This window comes from Telopea speciosissima, chromosome 10 (assembly GCF_018873765.1).
Source record: "Telopea speciosissima isolate NSW1024214 ecotype Mountain lineage chromosome 10, Tspe_v1, whole genome shotgun sequence".
Lineage (NCBI taxonomy): Eukaryota > Viridiplantae > Streptophyta > Magnoliopsida > Proteales > Proteaceae > Telopea > Telopea speciosissima.
Window position 1 is genome coordinate 37,427,446 of NC_057925.1, and position 20,266 is coordinate 37,447,711.

Consider the following 20,266-nt stretch of genomic DNA (forward strand, 5'->3'; position numbering starts at 1 on the left):
GTGGAAGTTGGAACACACTCCATGGATGTCGACGGTTTTGCCAAATCACGTAAATCTCTTGCTTCTTCTTTGTGTGTGTTTTTGGTTGATCTTGCACATTTACCATTTTTGTGCTTTTCTCACATCGGAATGAAAATGGTAGTTTTCAAAACCTAGTAGGAGTTTCAGGTTGTTGCTGGTGGTTAGAGCAAAGTCGGTCTGATGATGAATCTCAGATGGATTGCAGGGCTTTGTAGTGGACTGGGGTTTTCCGGTGTACAAGGGAAGGGCAGGTGTGAAAGAGCTTTAGGTAAAGGGCTCACAAGTGCTAGTGGCATATATAGAGTCTGAGAGGTAACAGGACGAGATCTCAGACAGAAGTAGTCAATGGATCATCAAGAGACTTTGATACCATGAGAATTGGTAAAAGTCTGTTTTGTGTATTCATTAGAAGGGGTATAAGTATAGAGTGCAGCTCAGGTTCTCGTACGAAAACCAGTTTTGTACGGCCTAAGCCGCACAGATGGGATCCAGGAGAGGTGGTCCCACTCTTCGATTCCATCTATGCGGCAGAGACCCGTACGAGAACTTGAGCCAGCCTCTAAGTGTAAGAGTGTGATACCCATACAAGGGAAGGAAATACATGGTAAGAGATATACAAGGCAACCAAAAGCAATAGAAGGAATGAAAAAAAAAAATCACAGAATACACAACTAACAAACTAAATAGAAACATGAAAAATATGCACACACAAAGTAAATGAGTGTCCGTGCTCTTATAACATTAGGCCTCATTTGTTTGACGTTGACTTATGTGGGGTGGGAGAATTGAGATGGAAAAGTGTTGATGTAGCACTTCAAAATTCCAGCCCAATCTTGTTTGTTTAACATGGGGGTCAACTTACAAAAGATCATGGAACAATATTAAATGTTTTGTCTACTGATGTGACATTTAAAAATCCCACCCCTATACTATCCAAAATCCCACAAAAAACGAAGAACTTTAGTTAAAACTTTTCATGGGAAAAGTTAAAATCTCACCCCCGTTCACCAACCTACTATACTGTGGGATCCAGTCCCACAACATTTCCACCCCATCCTCCCCATCAAACAAATAGGGTCTTAAGGACACCGTTTTCCTCCACTCATAAAGGACGGTTCACCCACCATCCTAGAGTTTACAAACCTCTCCTAGGAATTTAATATGTTCCAAAATACCCTTCTAATACCCTTTTCCCATCGTGCGGTGAATGGGATCCAATTCACCATGGGTAGAGGGAAACTTGATCCATAAATTAATATCGATTTTAAATTAAATTTGATAATAACTACCAATGATGAAAACAATTGAACAGTTTAGGTAGCAAATGGGATAAGGTTAGGAAATGTTACTGTCAGTGCTTGTCCTTATAAGACAATTGGATGAATAAAATAACTGCAAGCGCACTTGATGGTACCCTTTCTAGCTACTAGTAGTAGCTAATAATGTAATATGGGGTCCGAAGAGGTCATTGGATCATTTCCCCTGATTCATGGGAAATACATGGGCATAAACTTCTAGATGGATAGTGACAATGAGGAGATGGTATGTCATACCAATTGTGTCCTTAGAATTTTCAGTTCAATTTTGTTATTCTCAGTTTAGAAAAAAGACTCTTTAAGGGAGGGTGGCTTCTTGCCCAGACATAGGATGGGACAAAATGATCGCCATACCTTAATAAAAGGTGGAAATCACAACCCGTTGAAGTTTCTGCGTGCACTCTCATTAGCCTTAGACAGAAAACTCTTCCACTTCTCTGTTTTGCTATGAGTTTTTTGTGTGAGAACATCCATATGAGATGTTAGGATTGGATCATCAACCCATCCCCCAAATCGTGACCATCGTCATCAATTGTCAGACTAGCAAAACCATATTGGCATTGTGTATATTAAATATGAGCCAAGGGCTTTGTGGTTTGTACAAAGGCTTGCAAGCTTTATAAAGCAACTACAAAAGGCAATATAATTGATGGGGGAGGGATATGAATCATAAAATATGGATTTTGATGAAAGAGAGAGGGCTCCACACCCTTTTCCCACCCGCATCAACTTCTACATCATTACGGTCGTATGATATTGTTTTTTTGTTTGACAAATTGGTGAAGAGTGGGACATTATTAAAGAGGAAAGTGGGGTGGAACCCCCTTAAAAGAAGTGTCCAAAACAAAAAAGATGGCACTACCAATATTAAAAAATTAAGAGAATTTTTTCTTTAATAAAAAAGGAACTTACCTCTATAAGAGAAAGCGATTTGGATTTCTTAAAAAGTCGATTAAGATAGAATCCCCCCTCAATGAGCATTTAGTTGCATCATTGAGGGGGGATTCCTATCTTAAAGATGGCACTACCAATATTCAAAATTTATAAAAATTTTGTCATCTCTTATCGAGGGCTTATATAGGCCACTAAGAAGTTGGCCAAGGGAGTGGGAGTGATGGTGTGGGGCGGGAGCTAATAACAGATTATACACATCTGATGAGATAGAGTCGAACATGCAACCTTTCCATGGACTTAGGCTAACACTCTACTGCACTGCCAGCGATCACCACACCAAGAGGCAATTCCCCAATTGATAAAAATACCATTAAACAGAAATCATCCTAAATAGCTGTGTGACTGTGCGAGAAACTCATTTGCATCAATTGAAATCCGAGATTCGTGGGTGGGAGTTGTTGAAAAATCTTTTTCGCTAGGAGTTGTGGAAAAAGTAAATACATCAAAGCATGTGAGATGTGGAGAGTGAGTACAGAGATTGGAACAGATATTCCTAGTATTGTACTGTATCCGTTATGCGTATCTCCCTTCTCCAAGATGAGGGTACTGGGGGAAGAAAGAGATTCTTAATTATTAAGGTGGTGAAAAAGGAAAGATCCTTGTTCATTGGCCAACACATTCACCAAAGATTATTTACCAAAAAATAAAACATTCACCTAAGATCCATTATGCCCTCGTGATTTTTTTTTTTTTTTTTTAAACTTAAGTGATACTGAAATTAAATTTGGGTAAATATGTTTATAACCAATCCAATTACAATATATTATTGTAATCTTATTTGCCCACTCCATACTACTTACCTATTCTGAGTGATGATAAGAGGTATCTTTATATAATTTCCCCCCTCTAGCTCTCCTCACCTCACTTGGCTGCTCCAGCTCCGGCTCCTTCTCCCCTTCCCTCCTTCCCTCTCTCCTTCCCATATGGTTCCTTGCCTCCTCCCCACAACCTGCACTCCCCCCTGCAACTCCCCTCTTCAGCTCCCTCCTCCCATCTTGGTCTCTCTCACCCCCAATTGCAACATCCTGAAACCTAAATTCTTCAACTACAGTTCTCCAATGCTCTAAAAACACAGACAAATAAAAAATGGGAGAACGAACACTACTTGGGCATGTGCGGTGCACTGCCACTGTGCCCAAACACAGGGGAGGGTGAAATGACCGCTATGCCCCATGGAAAGGCGGAATTTCTCGGGGGCATGGCTAATATTTTTGCCCACCCCTATGACTAGGTGCAGGGACAATGTACCACACGCGTCCAGGTAGCGTTCTCTTTCCCATATATTAATTCAAGGACCGAGTTTCTCTCCACCCATTGTGAATGGGATCCCATTCACTGTGAGGCGGGAGAGGGTATTGGGAGGGTATTTTGGGACATACAAAAACACTAAGATGGTGGGTGAACCGTCTTCTATGAGTGGAGGGAAACTTAGCCCATAATTCAATACAAAACATGAAAGTTAGGTCTCTCTCTCTCTCTCTCTCTCTCTCTCTCTCTCTCTCTCTCTCTCTCTCTCTCTCTGTGAATAAGGATATAGCAGGAAATTGCACATTTGATGTGATAAAGACGCTGTAATAACAGAATAAGATTAAGCTTCTAAAGAGTAGATAGAATTCAAACTTGTCGCATCGCAACAACAATGGAAAACATAATCAACATTGAATTAGGATTTAAGAGAGTGATAGATTACACTCCACATTACGTTGTAAAGACATGGTAGATTATACTCCACATTGACATTGCAAGGATAAGCTTTCATAAAAAACAACAACAATAACTCAACCTTGTCCTACTTGAAATGGGTCGGTTACATGGATCCTTCCCATTCACCGTGGGGCGGGAAAGGGAATTGTGAGGGCATTTTGGAACATACTAAAACCCTAGGATGTTGGGTGAACCATCTTCTGTGGGTGGAGGGAAACTTATTCCATAATTCAATACAATACATGAAAGTTAAGTCTCTCTCTCTCTCTCTCTCTCTCTCTCTCTCTCTCTCTCTCTCTCTCTCTCTCTCTCTCTCTCTCTCTCTCTCTCTCTCTGTGTGTGTGCATAAGGATATGCCAGGAATTGCACATTTGATATGATAAAGAAGCAATTGGATTTTTTTTTTTTTAAGCTTCAAGAGAGTAGATGGAATTATCACTTGTCGCATCACAACAACAGTGAAAAACATAATCAACATTGAATTAGGATTTAAGAGGACGATAGATTACACTCCACATTACGTTGTAAGGATATGGTAGGTTATAATCCACATTGACGTTGTAAGGATAAGCTTTCATAAAAAACAAAAAAAATAACTCAACCTTGTCCTAATTAAAATGGGTCGGTTACATGGATCCTTCCCATTCACCGTGGGGTGGGAAAGGATATTGGGAGGGTATTTTGGAACATACTAAAACCCTAGAATGGTGGGTGAACCGTCCTCTATGCGTGAAGGGAAACATAGATAATTCAATACAATACATGAAAGTTAAGTGTCTCTGTGTGTGGGTGTGTGGGTGTGTGCATAAGGATATGGCAGGAATTGCACATCAGTGTGCATCAGGATATGGCAGGAATTGCACATTTGATATGATGAAGACGTCATAGGCTTATTTTTTTTGTAATGACATTAGAATAAGATTAAGCTTCTAGAGAGTAGATAGAATTCTCATTTGTCGCATCGCAACAACAGTGGAAAATATAATCAACATTGAATTAGGATTAAAGAGGGCGATAGATTATACTCCACATTGACGTTGTAAGGATAAGCTTTTATATATATATATATATATATATTTTATATATATATATATATATATAAAACCAACAACAATAACTCAACCTTATCCTAATTAAATGGATCGGTTACATTGATCCTTCCCATTCACCATGGGGAGGGAGAGGGCAGGAGAGGGTATTGGGAGGGTATTTTAGAACATAGCCATGCCTACCTTTGTACAGATATTCCTAGTACATTCTGCGGCCAGGCCTATCTTTGTTGTCCAAGATTAGTTTTTTAAGGGGACAAAAAGAGATACCTACTTATTAGAAGGACAAAAAAACGTTAACTGATCGAATGGTTAGCGTGGTTTATGTGGCTAGATATAAATCAACGTTTTTGTGTGTAGAAAGATCATTCAACTTCTAGTGAAATCGAAAATCGTATCCAAATCAATGTCTTTGTCAGTATTTTCATTGGCTACCGCGTTGGTGTAGGGGTTACACGATCAGATAACGTTTTCTTACCCTTATTAAGACAAGAAGAGCACCCCAAAACTTTTCAACGGTTTTGCCCTTATTACGAACCATTATGTTGATACAGTATCAACTAAGTATAAGAATGTTACCGATACGGATCGTCCGATACGATCAATTGATACTGATATTTAAAAACATGTTTACCAGAGATTCAAATCTCCCTTATTTTTCTAAGGTCTATATTTATCCAAAGAACACATAAGAAATAAATTAAAGTAAAATCAAATCAAATCAAACACACACACACACATAAGAAATAAATTAAAGTAAAATCAAATCAAAACTAAAGTATAGATTTTTATATTTATTACTTGGACTGAGTTTTTCTTAAGTCACGATGAATGCGAACCATTCACTGTGGGAGTTCAAATACGTACGAGAGGGTATTTTAGAGAACATACTAAAATCTTATAGGGGTTTGTGAATCCTAGGATGGTGTGATGAATCTTGATCGTGTTGTGAAGGAAAACTTTTTCCTTTATTATATGATAAGTTTGTGTAGGAAACTCCAAAACATTCTAAATTATCAATTAGATTCAGTTTTAGTTTTTCTTATCGTTTTTTTACAACCAAATCCCTTTGATTTGACAAGTAAATTAAAATTATATTTAAAAAATATAATTGTGAAATATGATAAAAATTTTAGATAAATTCTACAAAACTTTAAAAAAAAAAAAATTTCACATCGACTCCAATTCCTTTACTTTTCACTCAATCCCTCCTCCTCCTCATATTCACCATGATCACTATCATCCATTGGTGTCATCATCCCATGTATGATACCCAAATAGCGTCCAAAGCTTCTAAGTCTCTCGGTTTCCTCCTTAGTAGCTCCCCCTAAGATACCTCCACACGCGTAAAGCCCACCTTACCATCAGATGCCATATCATCGTCCAATGCTGATCCACTGTGGTGCAACTGTAGGTACTGCCCCTCCACCATTCCTTTTGCTTCCATTGCTTGCGTGATCTCCATGATCAGCCTCAAGATCCGTTTGGGTTTACCATACGAAAATGGCCGGGCCAACAATTCGTACCCGACACTAAAGATCGATCTGGAAATTTTAAGAGGTAGATACCAAAGTCCCTTGCTCACATATTAAACTTCACCTAAACAATGCCGAGACGACAAGACAAAAGTAATGAAAAATCTAGGACTTATAAGAGGATGCATGAGGACCACATGGAAAAACATATGATTGAATTTGAATTTAAAAATGGATATTTGATCAATTTATACTATTTCTTACATACAATGATTTACCACATCATTCTTTTACTTGGTAAAAAAAAAAATTTGTCCATAGGTCACTACGAAGGGTGGCCAAGGGGGTGGGAGTGATGATGTGGGGAGGGTGGGAATAATAGAATGTACACATCCAATGAAGTAGAGTCCAACATGCAACCGCTCCATGAACTTAGGCCAATCCCTGCTGCACTGCCAGCCGCCATGTGACTCTATAAGGAACTTATTTGCATCGATTGAAATCCGAGATTCATCAATGGAAGTTGTTGGAAAGTCTTTTTCGATTGGTGTTACGGACCAAGGAAATACATCAAAGTTGGAAAATTATCTCCTCCAGATCTCTGCCCAGCCCAATTCCCCCTAGTGCCTATAATAAGGGGGGATGGACCCATTCGGGCAGAGTGTTCGGACAGGGGTAGGGTGGTGTTGCATAAGGAAATCGCCGATGGGTCCTTCAGGTGTCGCAACCTACAAAAGGACATCAGTGACAAAGGAGAACCGGTGTTATTCCGGCCTAGAACTTTCCGATGCCTGAGTTAGATTTCTCTTAGCAACAGATGAATTACTGGAATCCAAGATGGATATTGGGGTTGAATACCTGAGTATTTATAGTTGAATGCGACGATGTGGAGAGTCCCGATTGGTGATGAGTGTTCTACGCGGAGTAGGTCATCACGTAGTAGAGTTGAATTTGGAAGTGCTTCCTTGTGAGCCATAGAGTCTTAGTAGGAAAGAGGTTCCCTATTAGATAAGCGCGTTCTTCACGTGTTGGGCAACGGCCCTTGATGTTTGAGTTCGACTAGAATTATATCTCTCTTTGGGGTAACGTCCCTCTGGTACATGCCCATGCTCTGACCTTCTAGTGATAAGATGGCATGGACCTTGGTGGTGACGTCATAGTTGGACTTCGTTGGCCTGCGTGGAGGACATGGGCCCTGGATGACTTTTTGGGTCTATTCCTCTTGGATTACCGAATGGATTTTGACATAGCCCGGCCTGGGCTGGCTTCTTCTTCGTGTTAGGACACGCAACGTCTCGGGATTAGACCGTGTATTTTTGGTTTATCAGATGGTCATTGCGCCCCCTTATTAAAGGCACTGGGGAACTAGGCCGGGCAGAGAACTGAAGGGGACAAAGATCCAGATCAAAGTATGTGAGGTGTGGAGAAACCGAGAGAGTGAGGACTGAGGACAGAGATACTACTAAACCACACTACAAGCTTCCAAAACACATAATTGGAACAGATATTCCTAGTATTGTACTGTATCCATGCCTATCTCGCTTCTCCAAGATGAGGGGACTGGGGAAGAAAGAGATTCTTAATTATTAAGGTGGTGAAAAGGAAAGAATTTTGTTCATTGGACAACACATTCACCTTCATATTCACATCACCTTCATTTTTTTGACTTCTATATTATTACGGATACATCCAAGATTCACCAAACCAGTTACCGGTTGCCACGTGTCACAAAGCGACCCGCTCCAGAACCAAGGAGAACCAACCGGGGGTCCCACCCAGGCGCCGGCCTCACCCAGGTGCGGCCTCATCCAGGCGCGGCCTCACACCCAGGCGCGGCCTCTCACCTAGGCGTGGCCTCACCGAGGTGCGGCCTCACCCAGGCGCTGCCTCACACCCAGGCGCGGCCTCTCACCTAGGCGCGACCTCACCCTGGCACGGCATCGTGGATGCAGACGTGATGTCCACGGACACCGAGGCCGCTCATCTATGACCCAATCGTGTCACTACAGACTTACGCCACCACCAGGACTCTGGGCCACCGCTTAGAAGTCACGTCACCCAGACGGGTTCAAGCACCCATGACGTTATCACCACACGCGAGTATCTATCCCCTAAGGATCTGGATACCACCAGGACACTCCCTCCCATGGGGAGATGGCTAATCAGGATAGAGCCCTGCTACCCAGGGCCTCTATCCACTCAACGGCACACTCGCCATCAAACTGGGACTCTCCATATCATCATACTCCACTATAAAAGGAAAGGTACACCACCCTTAAAGAGGACATCAAAACTCATATTGAATAATCACTATTCATCTGTTTGCTCAGGAGATCTAACTTTGGCATCGGAGAGCCGTAGGCCGGAACCACACCGGTTCTCTCTGTTGACCCCTTGGTCTGCTTGTAGGTGACGGCACTCGTAGGACCGCTCGACAATTTCTTGACGCATCAAATACAAAGGAGAAAGTCTCTCTCTCTCTCTCTCTAAGTATGTGTAAGGATATAGCAAGAAATTGCAGATTTGATGTGATAAAGACTCCATTGGCTTATCTTTTTGTAATGATGTTAGAATATGATTAAGCTTCTAGAGAGTAGATAGAATTCTCACGTGTCGTATCGCAACAACAATGGAAAACATAATCAACATCGAAGTAGGATTTAGGAGGGTAATAGATTATACTCCACATTGATGTTGTAACGATAAGTATTTACAAAAACAACAATAACTCAACCTTATCCCAAATTAAATGGGATCGGCTACATGCACAAAGATATCTCAGGCAATTGCAGATTTGATGTGATAAACGCCATTGGTTTATCTTTTTGTAATGATGTTAGAATAAGATTAAGCTTCTAGTAGATAAAATTCTCACTTGTCGTATCGCAACAACAGTGGAAAACATAATCAACATCGAATTAGGATTTAGGAGGGTGATAGATTATACTCCGCATTGACGTCGTAATGATAAGTATTTACAAAAAAAACAACAACAATAACTCAACCTTATCCCAAACTAAATGGGGTCGGCTACATGCATAAAGATATAGCAGGAAATTGCAGATTTGATGTGATAAAGAAGCCATTGGTTTATCTTTTTGTAATTGTGTTGTTAAGTATTAGTAATTATTATTTACTTATTTTATTTGTAATATATTATTTACATTAATATAGTTATTTAAGTAGTTATTTAGGGAAGTTATGAAGTAGTCGTGTGGAATGGGAGATGTGGGAGAAGTTTTAAGAATTGTAACTACTTTTTTGGGTTTGCTTATTTAATTAATAGGCTAATATGAAATAGAAGATACGCAAATTAAATCCCTAATTTATCTCTTAGAGATGAGGTAGGCTTCCTCACCCAAGCCAGGCGTCATTGCTTCATATGTAAAGCAAAACTGTCCTATTTTCTCTCTTTTTCTCTCTTTCTCTCCCTATTAATTCTCTTTTTTTATTTAATTATTATATTATCCTTGCACGTAACAAATGGCGTGAGAGTCAGATTTGAGAAAAAGGATTGAGAAATTGGAAGATGTCGTGCATTCACTTCACGTTGGACAATAACAAATTTTAGAGAAACTTACCCAGACCATGGAAAAAGCTCACCGAGTTATTTGCTAGAATTGGATTGAGTACGCCAACCAACGATCTTGCAGTAGAAGCATCTTCAAGCAAGGTAAGGAGACTGAAGGAAGAAAAGATAGTCATAATGGTGTAGCCGGTGCAGCCAACGAAGAAGATGAAAAAGATGAGGTAGAAGACAAAGAAGATGACGAAGAAGATGAAAAAAAAGAAGACAATATCCTTCAAGGAGATTCTATTCTCGACAAACAAGATTGGCTCACCATAAAATTATCATTCTGACTTTAGTAATTGAGATATTCTATATTAAGATATGGGATCCTGGTAAAATTATTATTTCTTTAAAATATTACTTTTAAGGGAGAAGGAATGTTACGTATTAGTAATTATTATTTAATTATTTTATTTGTAATATATTATTTACATTACTATAGTTATTTAAGTAGTTATTTAGGGAAGTTATGAAGTTGTACGTGTGGGGTGGGACATGTGGGAGAAGTTTTAAGAATTGTAACTACTTGCCTGGTTTTGCTTGTTTAATAGGTTAGTATGAAATAGAAAGATAAGAAAATTAAATCCCTAATTTATCTCTTAGAGATGAGGTTAAGAGATGAGGTAGGCTTCCTCACCTAAGCCATATGTCATTACTTCGTCTATAAAGCAAAACTCTGTCCTATTTTCTCTCTTTTTTCTGTCTTTCTCTCTATTAATTCTCTCTTTTTTATTTAATTATTATATTATCCTTGCACGTAACAAACGTTAGAATAAGATTAAGCTTCTAGAGAGTAGATAGAATTCTCACTTGTCGTATCCCTACAACAGTGGAAAACATAACCAACATCGAATTAGGATTTAGGAGGGCGATAGATAATACTCCATATTGACATTGTAAAGAAAAGCTTTTACATAAACACCAACAATAACTCAACCTTATCCCAATTAAATGGGGTCGTCTACATGAATCCTTGCCCTCCATTCAGCTCTATACGACGAGGTCATACTTGATACAAGACCTAAGCTATGTATGTTTTTCTTTACCACTTCTAAGATCATTTTAGGTCTATTGCTGGCCATTTTGAAGTTATTGTAAGCTTTTGAACCTGTTGCACAAAGAAAACGGCATGGTTTCCTCTCTGCAACACTCAAAATAAAAATGGAAACGGTAATGGAGAATAATGGACATTCTTGAAACTCTCTTAGTTGCTTTATTTTCTCTCCATGAAATGATTACAGGAATGACTACTTGATTGTGAACAAATCTGAGTCTGCCCCCTTACATGGGGTATAAAGGCCTCTATTTATAGAATTTCTCCCCCCAATCCTGTTACAATAAAGCTGCCAGATGGTTTTCCCTCCTCCTCCTGAGATTGGGTCGTTCTTGGTATCTATTCGCGTAGGGGGATCCTCTCCTCTCATCCAGGGGTCTGAAATCTTCTTTTTACACGTGGGTAGTGGTTAGGAGTCACAATCTATCAGGGTTTTCTCAAACTGATCTTGCTGATGTGTTTAAACCAGTTTAACTGTCACACACGTGGTCTGCACTAGTGTAACTGCTACGCACGGGACAAATAAGTCTTAGACGAAGACTGGTTTCTTGGATTCTAAGCCATTCCACATGTCATCCTCGGATGGGGTAGGTAAAATATGGTGTATCGCTTACCCCCTACTCCCTTTGTCTTGAATAAGTCATAGGGAGGATTTTTCACTTCTTCCGAGTAGCAGCGTTCTGATCTTTATGCTCAGTTATCAGTGATCTTTGCTCGCTACAGACCTTTAGCGATGGTCAATTTTCATTTAGGCTCATTGATTTTCGGTAGCACTGATCATCGCTCATGCGAGGAAATTGCTTCATTTCTGAATTGCATTTCTTCTGTTGATGATTTTACCCTTGGATTCTTGCTCCCTTATGCTACTTGCCAACAAGGGTTTATGGGTTGGATAGTCTGAGCACCTATTGCCTGTGGAGGTGGGAGAGGCCAGATCAGGGGTAGTGATGGTTATCGGGGTCTGCTACTGGGTGGTCTGATGGCTTCTACTGGCGTAGGCTCTCGTGTGATAGCTGAGGTTTCATTGGGGCGATAAATTAAGTGATCCTCAGTGTCTCTCGAGTTATCACAGTAGCATACACTTGACTTAAAATTGTGTGCTAGGTGAAAAATGAATCTAACATTAGCATGCATCATAATTGCTTAGAATTACGTGTTTGTGTGTATGTGCATTTCCCTTTGCTCTCTCACTAGCTTGTGGAGCTAACCCCGTTGTGCAACCCCTTTTTAGTTGAAATGCAGGTAATCTCTTGATGCGCACTTATAGATGCGAATCAAGTGAAACCGGTGGCTGTGACTTGGATGTCGATGTACACCCAAGAATGGTGCCCTAGTAGTGTGAATTATTATTTAATTTTTGTTTTCATTTTCATACATGTATAAACTTTATGTTTAATTATAAGGAGAGAAATGAATGGTTACGAGATATTGAAATTGTATTATGTGTTACCATTAGAGAACCGATGCTCTATATTCACATGATTTAAATAAATTTCGCTTCTGCTAACTCTGTAATTGGAACGATTTATTCCAGTTTGGTACGTTCCTTGTTGTTATCATGACTTGATGACAAGGTGAACTGTGGCTCGGGACACTGTATCTGTGATCCTAGTAGGTATTGGGATGACACGTGTTGTCCCAGTCACCCCCTTTATTGTAAAATATATTTCATCGGGTTGGGGGCGTGACAATTCTGGCCACGGAACAATTGGCAATAGTCATTCTGATCACCAGAGCGTCATCATGTGGCATCTGGATGCCTAACAGGTCTTCATCTAAAAACGTTATTTGCTGCTTGGACCTTCTCTTCTTGTTTGGAACTTCATCCTGAAACACGCTCTGAGCATGATTTTTTTAGGACTCTCCCCCCAATCCTGGACCTTCAAAGATAGTGGCTATCTCCCTGAGGGGTACATTTTCAGTATGGCGGTTGCGCCTTGCTAGATCTGATCTGTCACCATTATCTTCCAACTGAGCAGGGTACTTTGCTCTCTCTTCGGGTTCTCGGGGACGGTTCCCCTGTCTTCTGTCGGTGCCCTCCATCTTCACAAACCTATTCAGGCGGCCCCTCTAGATGAGGGCTTCTAACTCATCTTTCAACTGCCTGCAGTCCTTCATGTCATGGCCATGATCTTGGTGGAATCTGTAATACTTGTTTTTATTGCGCTCATTCGTAGGCTTGACCATCTTGGTGGGCCAGCGCAAAGTCATCTGATCCTTAATTTCATTAAGGATGTATGCTCGGTTGTGGGTAAGGGTAGTGCAGATTGGCTTCGGCTTCGAATCGCTCCTTGGAACCCATGCCCGATCATCCTTCTTTCTCTTTGGATTCTTCTGATCTTGGTCATTTTTCCAGTTGTTTCCTCCAGATTGGGAATCTTTCTTTTCTTGATTCTTCTTCTCGGGCTTAGTCTCTTTCTCTTGCTCAGCTACTAGAACTTCTGCAAGATTGATATGCTTCTTATAGTGCGAGAAGAGTTCATACATGTCTGTTGGTTCATCCATGATTAGTGATTTCTTCAGTTCAACGTCCCTGATGGCATTGCGTAGGGCCTAGAATTTTTCCATCGGGTCTAAACCCTGTACCTCCAATGCTTCATTGTTAAACCTAGTAAGAAAGCCTCTGATCATTTCAGCAGTGCGCTACTTGATGGCCAAAAGATTGGTTGCTGTCTTCTTGTGGACTCGGCTGCTCATGAAGTGTGCAAGGAAAGCCCGTCCGAGCTCCACGAAACTAGAAAGTTATCGTGGCTTCAAGCGCGCGAACCATTGTCTTACAACACCCTTCAAGGTTGAGGGGAATGCCCTAAACATAATCGCATCCGATGCTCCCTGAAAGAACATCAAAGATTTGAGAGTCTCAAGAAGGTCCTCAGGATCGGTCGTGCCTTTGTACTGCTCAATGGTGGGCATCTTGAAGCCCTTGGACAGGTGCTCTGCTCTGATCTCGTCTGTGAAGGCAAGATCGGTAGTGAATTGGAAATCAAAGCTTGGAGCATGATTCTTTCCCTTCAAGACTTCTTAAATCTGCTCCTGCAACTCCATCATTTTGTCATTCAAGGCCTGCTCAGCCTTGGTCATCTAGGATCCTTGTCTTTTGTTGTCTCCCAGAACTTTACCCTTTTCCTGAACATTGCTGGCGTCGCTGTGATTTTCATTGTGTTCAGGGGAATGGGTTCTTTCCCTCGCCTGAGAAGGGTGAGGTGCCGGAATTCCCTGCAGGATGTTGCGCTGCATCTCCATGTATCACTTCGAATTGTTCTATCGTCACATATCATGGTGGATCTCTGGGGTGTCTTGGCTGTGAATCTCCTTCGGGGTATCGTTCTCCTCCAAGGTTACATCGTCCCATCTGGCATGAGGGTTTGAGGGTGCCCCCTAACCTCCTTCTTGAGTAGCAGTGTGAGCGGCAGCAGCAGTAGTAGCCTTTGAGATCTTTGACTAGTTGCGAGTGTTTGTCATGGTGGAATCTTCGTGGATCTTTTCTCCTTCGTTCCCACAGACGGCGCCAAAAATGTTGCACAAAGAAAACGACGTGGTTTCCCTCTCTGCAACACTCAAATAAAAAATGGAAACGGTAATGGAGAATAATGGACATTCTTGAAACTCTCTTAGTTGCTTTATTTTTTCTCCATGAAATGAGTGTAGGAATGACTACTTGATTGTGAACGAATTTGAGTCTGCCCCCTTACATGGGGTATAAGGCCCTCTATTTATAGAATTCCTCCCCCCAATCCTGTTACAATAAAGCTGTCAGATGGCTTTCCCTCCTCCTCCTGAGATTGGATCGTTTTTGGAATCTGATCTTCGTGCAAGGGGATCCTCTACTCTCTTCAAGGGTCTGGAATCTTCTTTTTACACGTGGGTAGTGGTTAGCAGTCACAATCTATCAGGGTTCTCTCAAACTGATCTTGTTGATGTGTCTAAACCAGTTTAACTGCCACGCACATGGTCTGCACTAGTTTAATTGCTACACACAGGGCAATCAAGTCTTGGACTAAGAATGGTTTCTTGGATTCCAAGCCATTCCACGTGTCATCCTCGGATTGGGTAGGTAAAATATGGTGTATCAGAACCCAAAAAAAAATGATAAGCTTGATTGGTATGATTATATCTATCAATTTCTTGTCAGTAGAAATGGAATGGGTGGTGAAACTGGTTGAATGATTTGAATTTTGATGGGTTAGAGTGTGAGGCAATGTGGTTTGGGAAATAGAGAGAAGGAACCTCACTTCACACAGCGCCAGCAGATCGACTCTGGGCTCTCGCCCCTGACCCCCTCCCCTACACTTTCACCCTTAATTCAACTCCCCCACAACTAGTGTCTCAAATCTTGGAATCGTTAGTCGAATCATCAAGTTTTGATTACCATTTTGAATCGACCAGAATCGATCAGATTCAGCCGAAAACTGATAGAAATCGGAAGGAATCAGTGTGAATCGTATTGGAATCAATCAGTGTCGATTCAATTCTGATTTTTGAAACCATGCCCACAATCTTACTGCCTGCCTTCCATCAGTGGGACTCTCTCTCTCCCTCTCTTTACATATATATATCATAAAAAATTTATAATTGAATTTTCTATTATATTGCCACATCGTTATATGGAGGGTGAAAAGGATGGATTACAAATTTTGTTTGTAACCTACTAGATTTACCTATTAATTATTGTAATTATATTCCTTTGATTTGAAAAGTAAAATCAGAATTATATCCCAAAAAAAAAAAAAAAAAAAAAACCTACTATCAAGAGTTTAGATATTCATGACTACATTAAAACAAAAAAAAAATAAAAAATAAAAAGGAAAAACTGATTTCATTTCCCTTCCTTTTCGTTTGCAATCTACGGATCTTGATCTTCTGCGGTGCACTGCTCGTAGTGGCCTTAGCGGTGTATTCACAGGGCCGCACGCAATGTCCACCTTATCCCTATTCGAGCACCTTGCCCGAGCAGGGGTAAGGCGAACACTGCGTGCGACTCTGTGATTGCGCCGCTAAGACCGCTATGGGCAACGCGCCGCAGAGGATCTGTATTGGCAATCTACACGCATTCTTCCAAATTCATCTATGTTATAACATTTTTTGTTTTTTTGGTAGAAATTATAACTCTTCTCGATCCCTAAATCCACTTTCCCTCATCACTTCCATATCATTTCTATCCAATCGTTTCCACCCTCAAAAGACGATTCCAATACAAAAGTAACTAAAAGGCAAACAATAAAATGCAGGGTGGATCTACCCATATTCATAAATTAGGGAAATTTTTTCTTAAATAAAATAGTCATTTAAGATAGAATTTTTTGAGAGTTATATATCCCAAGATCCCTTATTTACATGTCTTGTTAGTGCTCTCCTTGTCATGGAGTCAGTACTACTGTTATTCTTCCTTGGAACATGAATGAAATTACATGTATCAAAATAAGTATTAGAAATATCAGATTGTATTACAAAAATAACAGTAGTGCTCCAGGATGCCCTGAATGCGAAGAGGAGACAAAGATAACCCTCCTTATTTACATGTCAAGCTTCACTGAAATGGAATGAGACCACATGGCAAAACCAAGTAAAAAAAATGAATATTTGATCAATGGGAAATGATCGCCTTGCCCCCATGAAAGACGAAAATTCTACCCCACAAATACCACAAAGTGCGCTCTCATTAGCTACCACATGCAGACGTCCTTGCGCTTCCCCACAAAGAACGCTCCCCCTTACCAATTTAGACCATTTCTTAAGTATCAGATGATTTTTGCCACATCATTACATGGGATTCCATCCTAAATAGTCGTGTGTTGAACTTCTACTAGAAAGGAACATTATTTGCATCGATTTAAATCCAAGATTCGTCGGTGGGAGGATCGTTGAAAAGTAATTTTGTTAGGTGTTATGTGAACCAGTAATACATCAAAGCATGTGAGATGTGAGGAGTGAGTGATGACAAAGAGAGAGACTACTACACCACACCACTTGCATCCAAAACACATTGGTGGAACAAGATATTCCGTGAGCAGGGAATCTTCACGTACGTGAGCGTATGTGAACGATTCACAGTCATTTAGATGGAATATTTTCATAGATTGGATTCCATCTGAATGGTTGTGAGTCGTTCACGTACGTGAAGAGTCACCGAACTCGGATATTCCTAGTACCATTCTGTGGCCACGTCTCTCTGTTTTCCAAAATTAATTTTTTAAAGGGAAAAGGAGAATCCTAATTATTAAGAGAAAAAAAGAACCTTAATCAATGTCATTGTATCCAAAAGGATCGTTCAGCCCCTAGTGAAATTGAAAATGTATCTACATTCATGTCTCTATGGGCACTTTCATTGGCTAGAGCACTGGTGCAGAGACTACACGACCAGATAACATGTTCTTGTTCTTATTAAGACAAGTAGAGAACCAAAACATTTGGACAGTTTTGCTCTTATTACGAACCATTATGTCGATATAGTATCAACTAAATACAAGACTGATACCGATACAGATCATTCGATACGGTCAATTGATAACGATATTTAAAACCATGTTTACCAGAGATTTTTAGATCTCCCTTATTTTTCTAAGGTCTATATTAATCCAAAGAAGAACACCCACTATTTACCAAGCAAGTCCTCTTGATATTTTTCTTTTGGCAAAGAGAACACCACCCGGTCGCACAGTGCACACCGCCCCCTTGCATCCTGACACAGGGACACACAAAATGACTACCGCATGATTATGGTTCCATGGTTGAAAGAGAAATAAAGTAAGTAAAATCAAATCAAAACTAAAGTGTAGATTGTTAAGTCACAGTAAATAGATACCGTGGGGGTTCAGATGCATATGCAAGGGTATTTTAGGGAACATACTAAAATCTTATAGGGGTTTGTGAACCCTAGGATGGTGTGATCTATGTAGTAAACTCCAAAACATTCTAAATTAGCAATTAGATTTAGTTTTAGTTTTGTCCTTTTTTAGCAATCAAATCCCTTTGATTTGAAAAATAAATTAAAATTATATTTATGGGCAAATGTTCTCTATGTCAGGAGTGCAGGTTGCGCCCAGACACATGGGGGTTGGTGAAATGATCACCCTGTCCCCCCCCCCCCCTTTGAATGACAAACCCACGTGTTTGGGCGCAGGCTATGCTGCGGCACAAAGAACATAAGCCCTTAAAAAATTATGGTAGTGAAATATCATAAGAATTTTAGATAAACACTACAAAACTTTTAAAAAAAAAAAAAAAAAAAAATTTGATTTCACTTCCCTTCGAATATCTTTACTTGCAATCCACACTTGCATGCATTCTTCCATATTCATATGTGCTCCATATCACACTTATCTAAGTTTTTCTTTTAATATATATATCAGATGACACTATATAATTAACTGAGTGACTGAGTTTGTTTGTGGGTGAACTGAAGCAGTGAATCCAAATGAAGAATGCTTGAAATGATCTCAACCATTCGTTGATGATCAAAACATTCCAATTCCTTGAGAGCCAACGATCTAAGCTTCTCCAACACTTCACTCAATCCTTCCTTCTTCTCATGTTCACCATCATCACTATCATCCATTGATGTAATCATCCCATGTATAATACCCACATAACGTCCAAAGCTTCTAAGCCTCTCCGTTTCCTCCTTAGTAGCCCCCCCCAAGATAGCTCCACAAGCAGCTCCACACGCGTAAAGCCCACCTTCCATCTTCTCAATACTCCACCCAACCTTACCATCAGATGCCATATCATAGTCCGATTCTGATCCACTGCGGCACAGCTGTAGGTACTGCCCCTCCACCATTCCTTGTGCCCCCATTGCATGCGTGATCTCCATAATCACCCTCAAGATCCGTTCGGGTTTATTATCCTGAAATGGTCGGGCCAACAATTCATACCCGAAACTAAAGATGCCGTCACCTGTGAGGAGCTCGACACCCGCAGGGAATGTGTTATTATGGTGGTCCACCGTGTAATTGGTGGTGGGACTCTTCGCTCGGCCTGATTGTAGGAGGCGCTGGTGAACCGTTGATGCGGCATACATAAGGTGAAGCACCGACGCCGCGGGGATGGCTTTTTCCGGCTGGCCTCCGACGAGCTCGCAAGCGGCGATGCTTAGAGCTGGAGCCATGGTTCTTGGGGCAGAGAAGACAAGGTAGTTCATAGGCTCGTACACTGATAAAGGTGGGCGTACTGGAACGGACTGCTTGAGGTGGTCTTCGATGTCGGCGCTTATGGAAGCCCAGTATGATGGTAAGTTGCTGTTGTGTGGCATGGCTACCTTCATGGGCTTGTTTTGGTAACGATATTGGGGGAATGAACGGTTGGGATCTCCGGTAGAAGGAGAGGTTGTGATTTGCCTGAGAGGTGCTGCGAAGCCTTCCATGAAGTGAAAATGAGAAGAACTAGAGAAGACGAAAGTGAGCTTCTGTCTTTCTTTGGGGCTAGCTCACAGTTTGAAAACTGAGGAGGAAAAGAGGAAGAGAGTGGGTCTTTTATAGTGCTTTTCCAACTCTTCGCCCATTGGAGGACCCCTAGGGGCTACAGTACGTAACTATAGCATGGGCAAGCAACAGGTAACCATGTGGGGCGTGTTTGGTGACTTTCTCATGTCATTTTGGTAATGCACGGCAGTATTAGTGGTGTCGTTTTTTCGAAAAGAATGTTACACGTTTGTATATGCATTCTAATTTTTTTTATTTCAATACAAATCACGTGTATTTAACTGAGTGCTGAAAGATATTTTTCATTTTTATAGGAAAAAGTCGGAATCATAGTGTATACCTCGTCCTCATATGTTTTTCTCTCTCCTTCTTTATTTAATGTTTATGAATCATGTAATGGTTCTCAGTCATTAAAGACAGATCTATGACTAGAACTTTTTTCCCCTGATATACAGATGCTCCTTTCTATCTAATATAATTTTCTTGTTTTTATCAAAAAATAAAAAATAAAAAAATTTAAACACAATTAACATGGACAAATTGATCGTATTGGGTGATCTATATCAGAATTGGCTAATATGATTTTTAGGTATTGGACATAGATTGATCCATATCAGAATTGGCCTACTTTGATATTGATACCAACCAATCTTGCAAAGGCCGTACGGTGTTTTGAACAATTACATGGAGCTCACCTGGATT

General features: G+C 40.5%; 1 protein-coding gene and 1 long non-coding RNA gene across 3 annotated transcripts; one reads left to right on the top strand and one right to left on the bottom strand.

Moving 5' to 3' along the window:
* Positions 1-614: 614 nt before the first annotated feature.
* On the top strand, positions 615-18,579 carry LOC122641783. The gene is made up of 3 exons (XR_006329961.1): positions 615-625; positions 13,255-13,262; positions 18,494-18,579. It is a non-coding gene; the product is annotated as an uncharacterized LOC122641783 (long non-coding RNA).
* Positions 16,186-19,519, bottom strand: LOC122641782 (heterodimeric geranylgeranyl pyrophosphate synthase small subunit, chloroplastic-like). 2 transcript variants are annotated; one of them, XM_043835082.1, is made up of 3 exons: positions 18,508-19,519; positions 17,821-17,830; positions 16,186-16,217 (listed from the first exon to the last, which is right to left on the bottom strand). In XM_043835082.1, the coding sequence occupies exon 1, from the start codon at positions 19,504-19,506 to the stop codon at positions 18,508-18,510; it is 999 nt and encodes a 332-aa protein (XP_043691017.1). In that variant the 5' UTR covers positions 19,507-19,519; the 3' UTR covers positions 16,186-16,217; positions 17,821-17,830. The 2 variants fall into 2 exon arrangements, with proteins under 2 accessions (XP_043691017.1, XP_043691019.1); XM_043835084.1 differs by lacking the exons at positions 16,186-16,217; positions 17,821-17,830 and adding an exon at positions 18,442-18,460.
* Between the last annotated feature and the right edge of the window lie 747 nt (positions 19,520-20,266).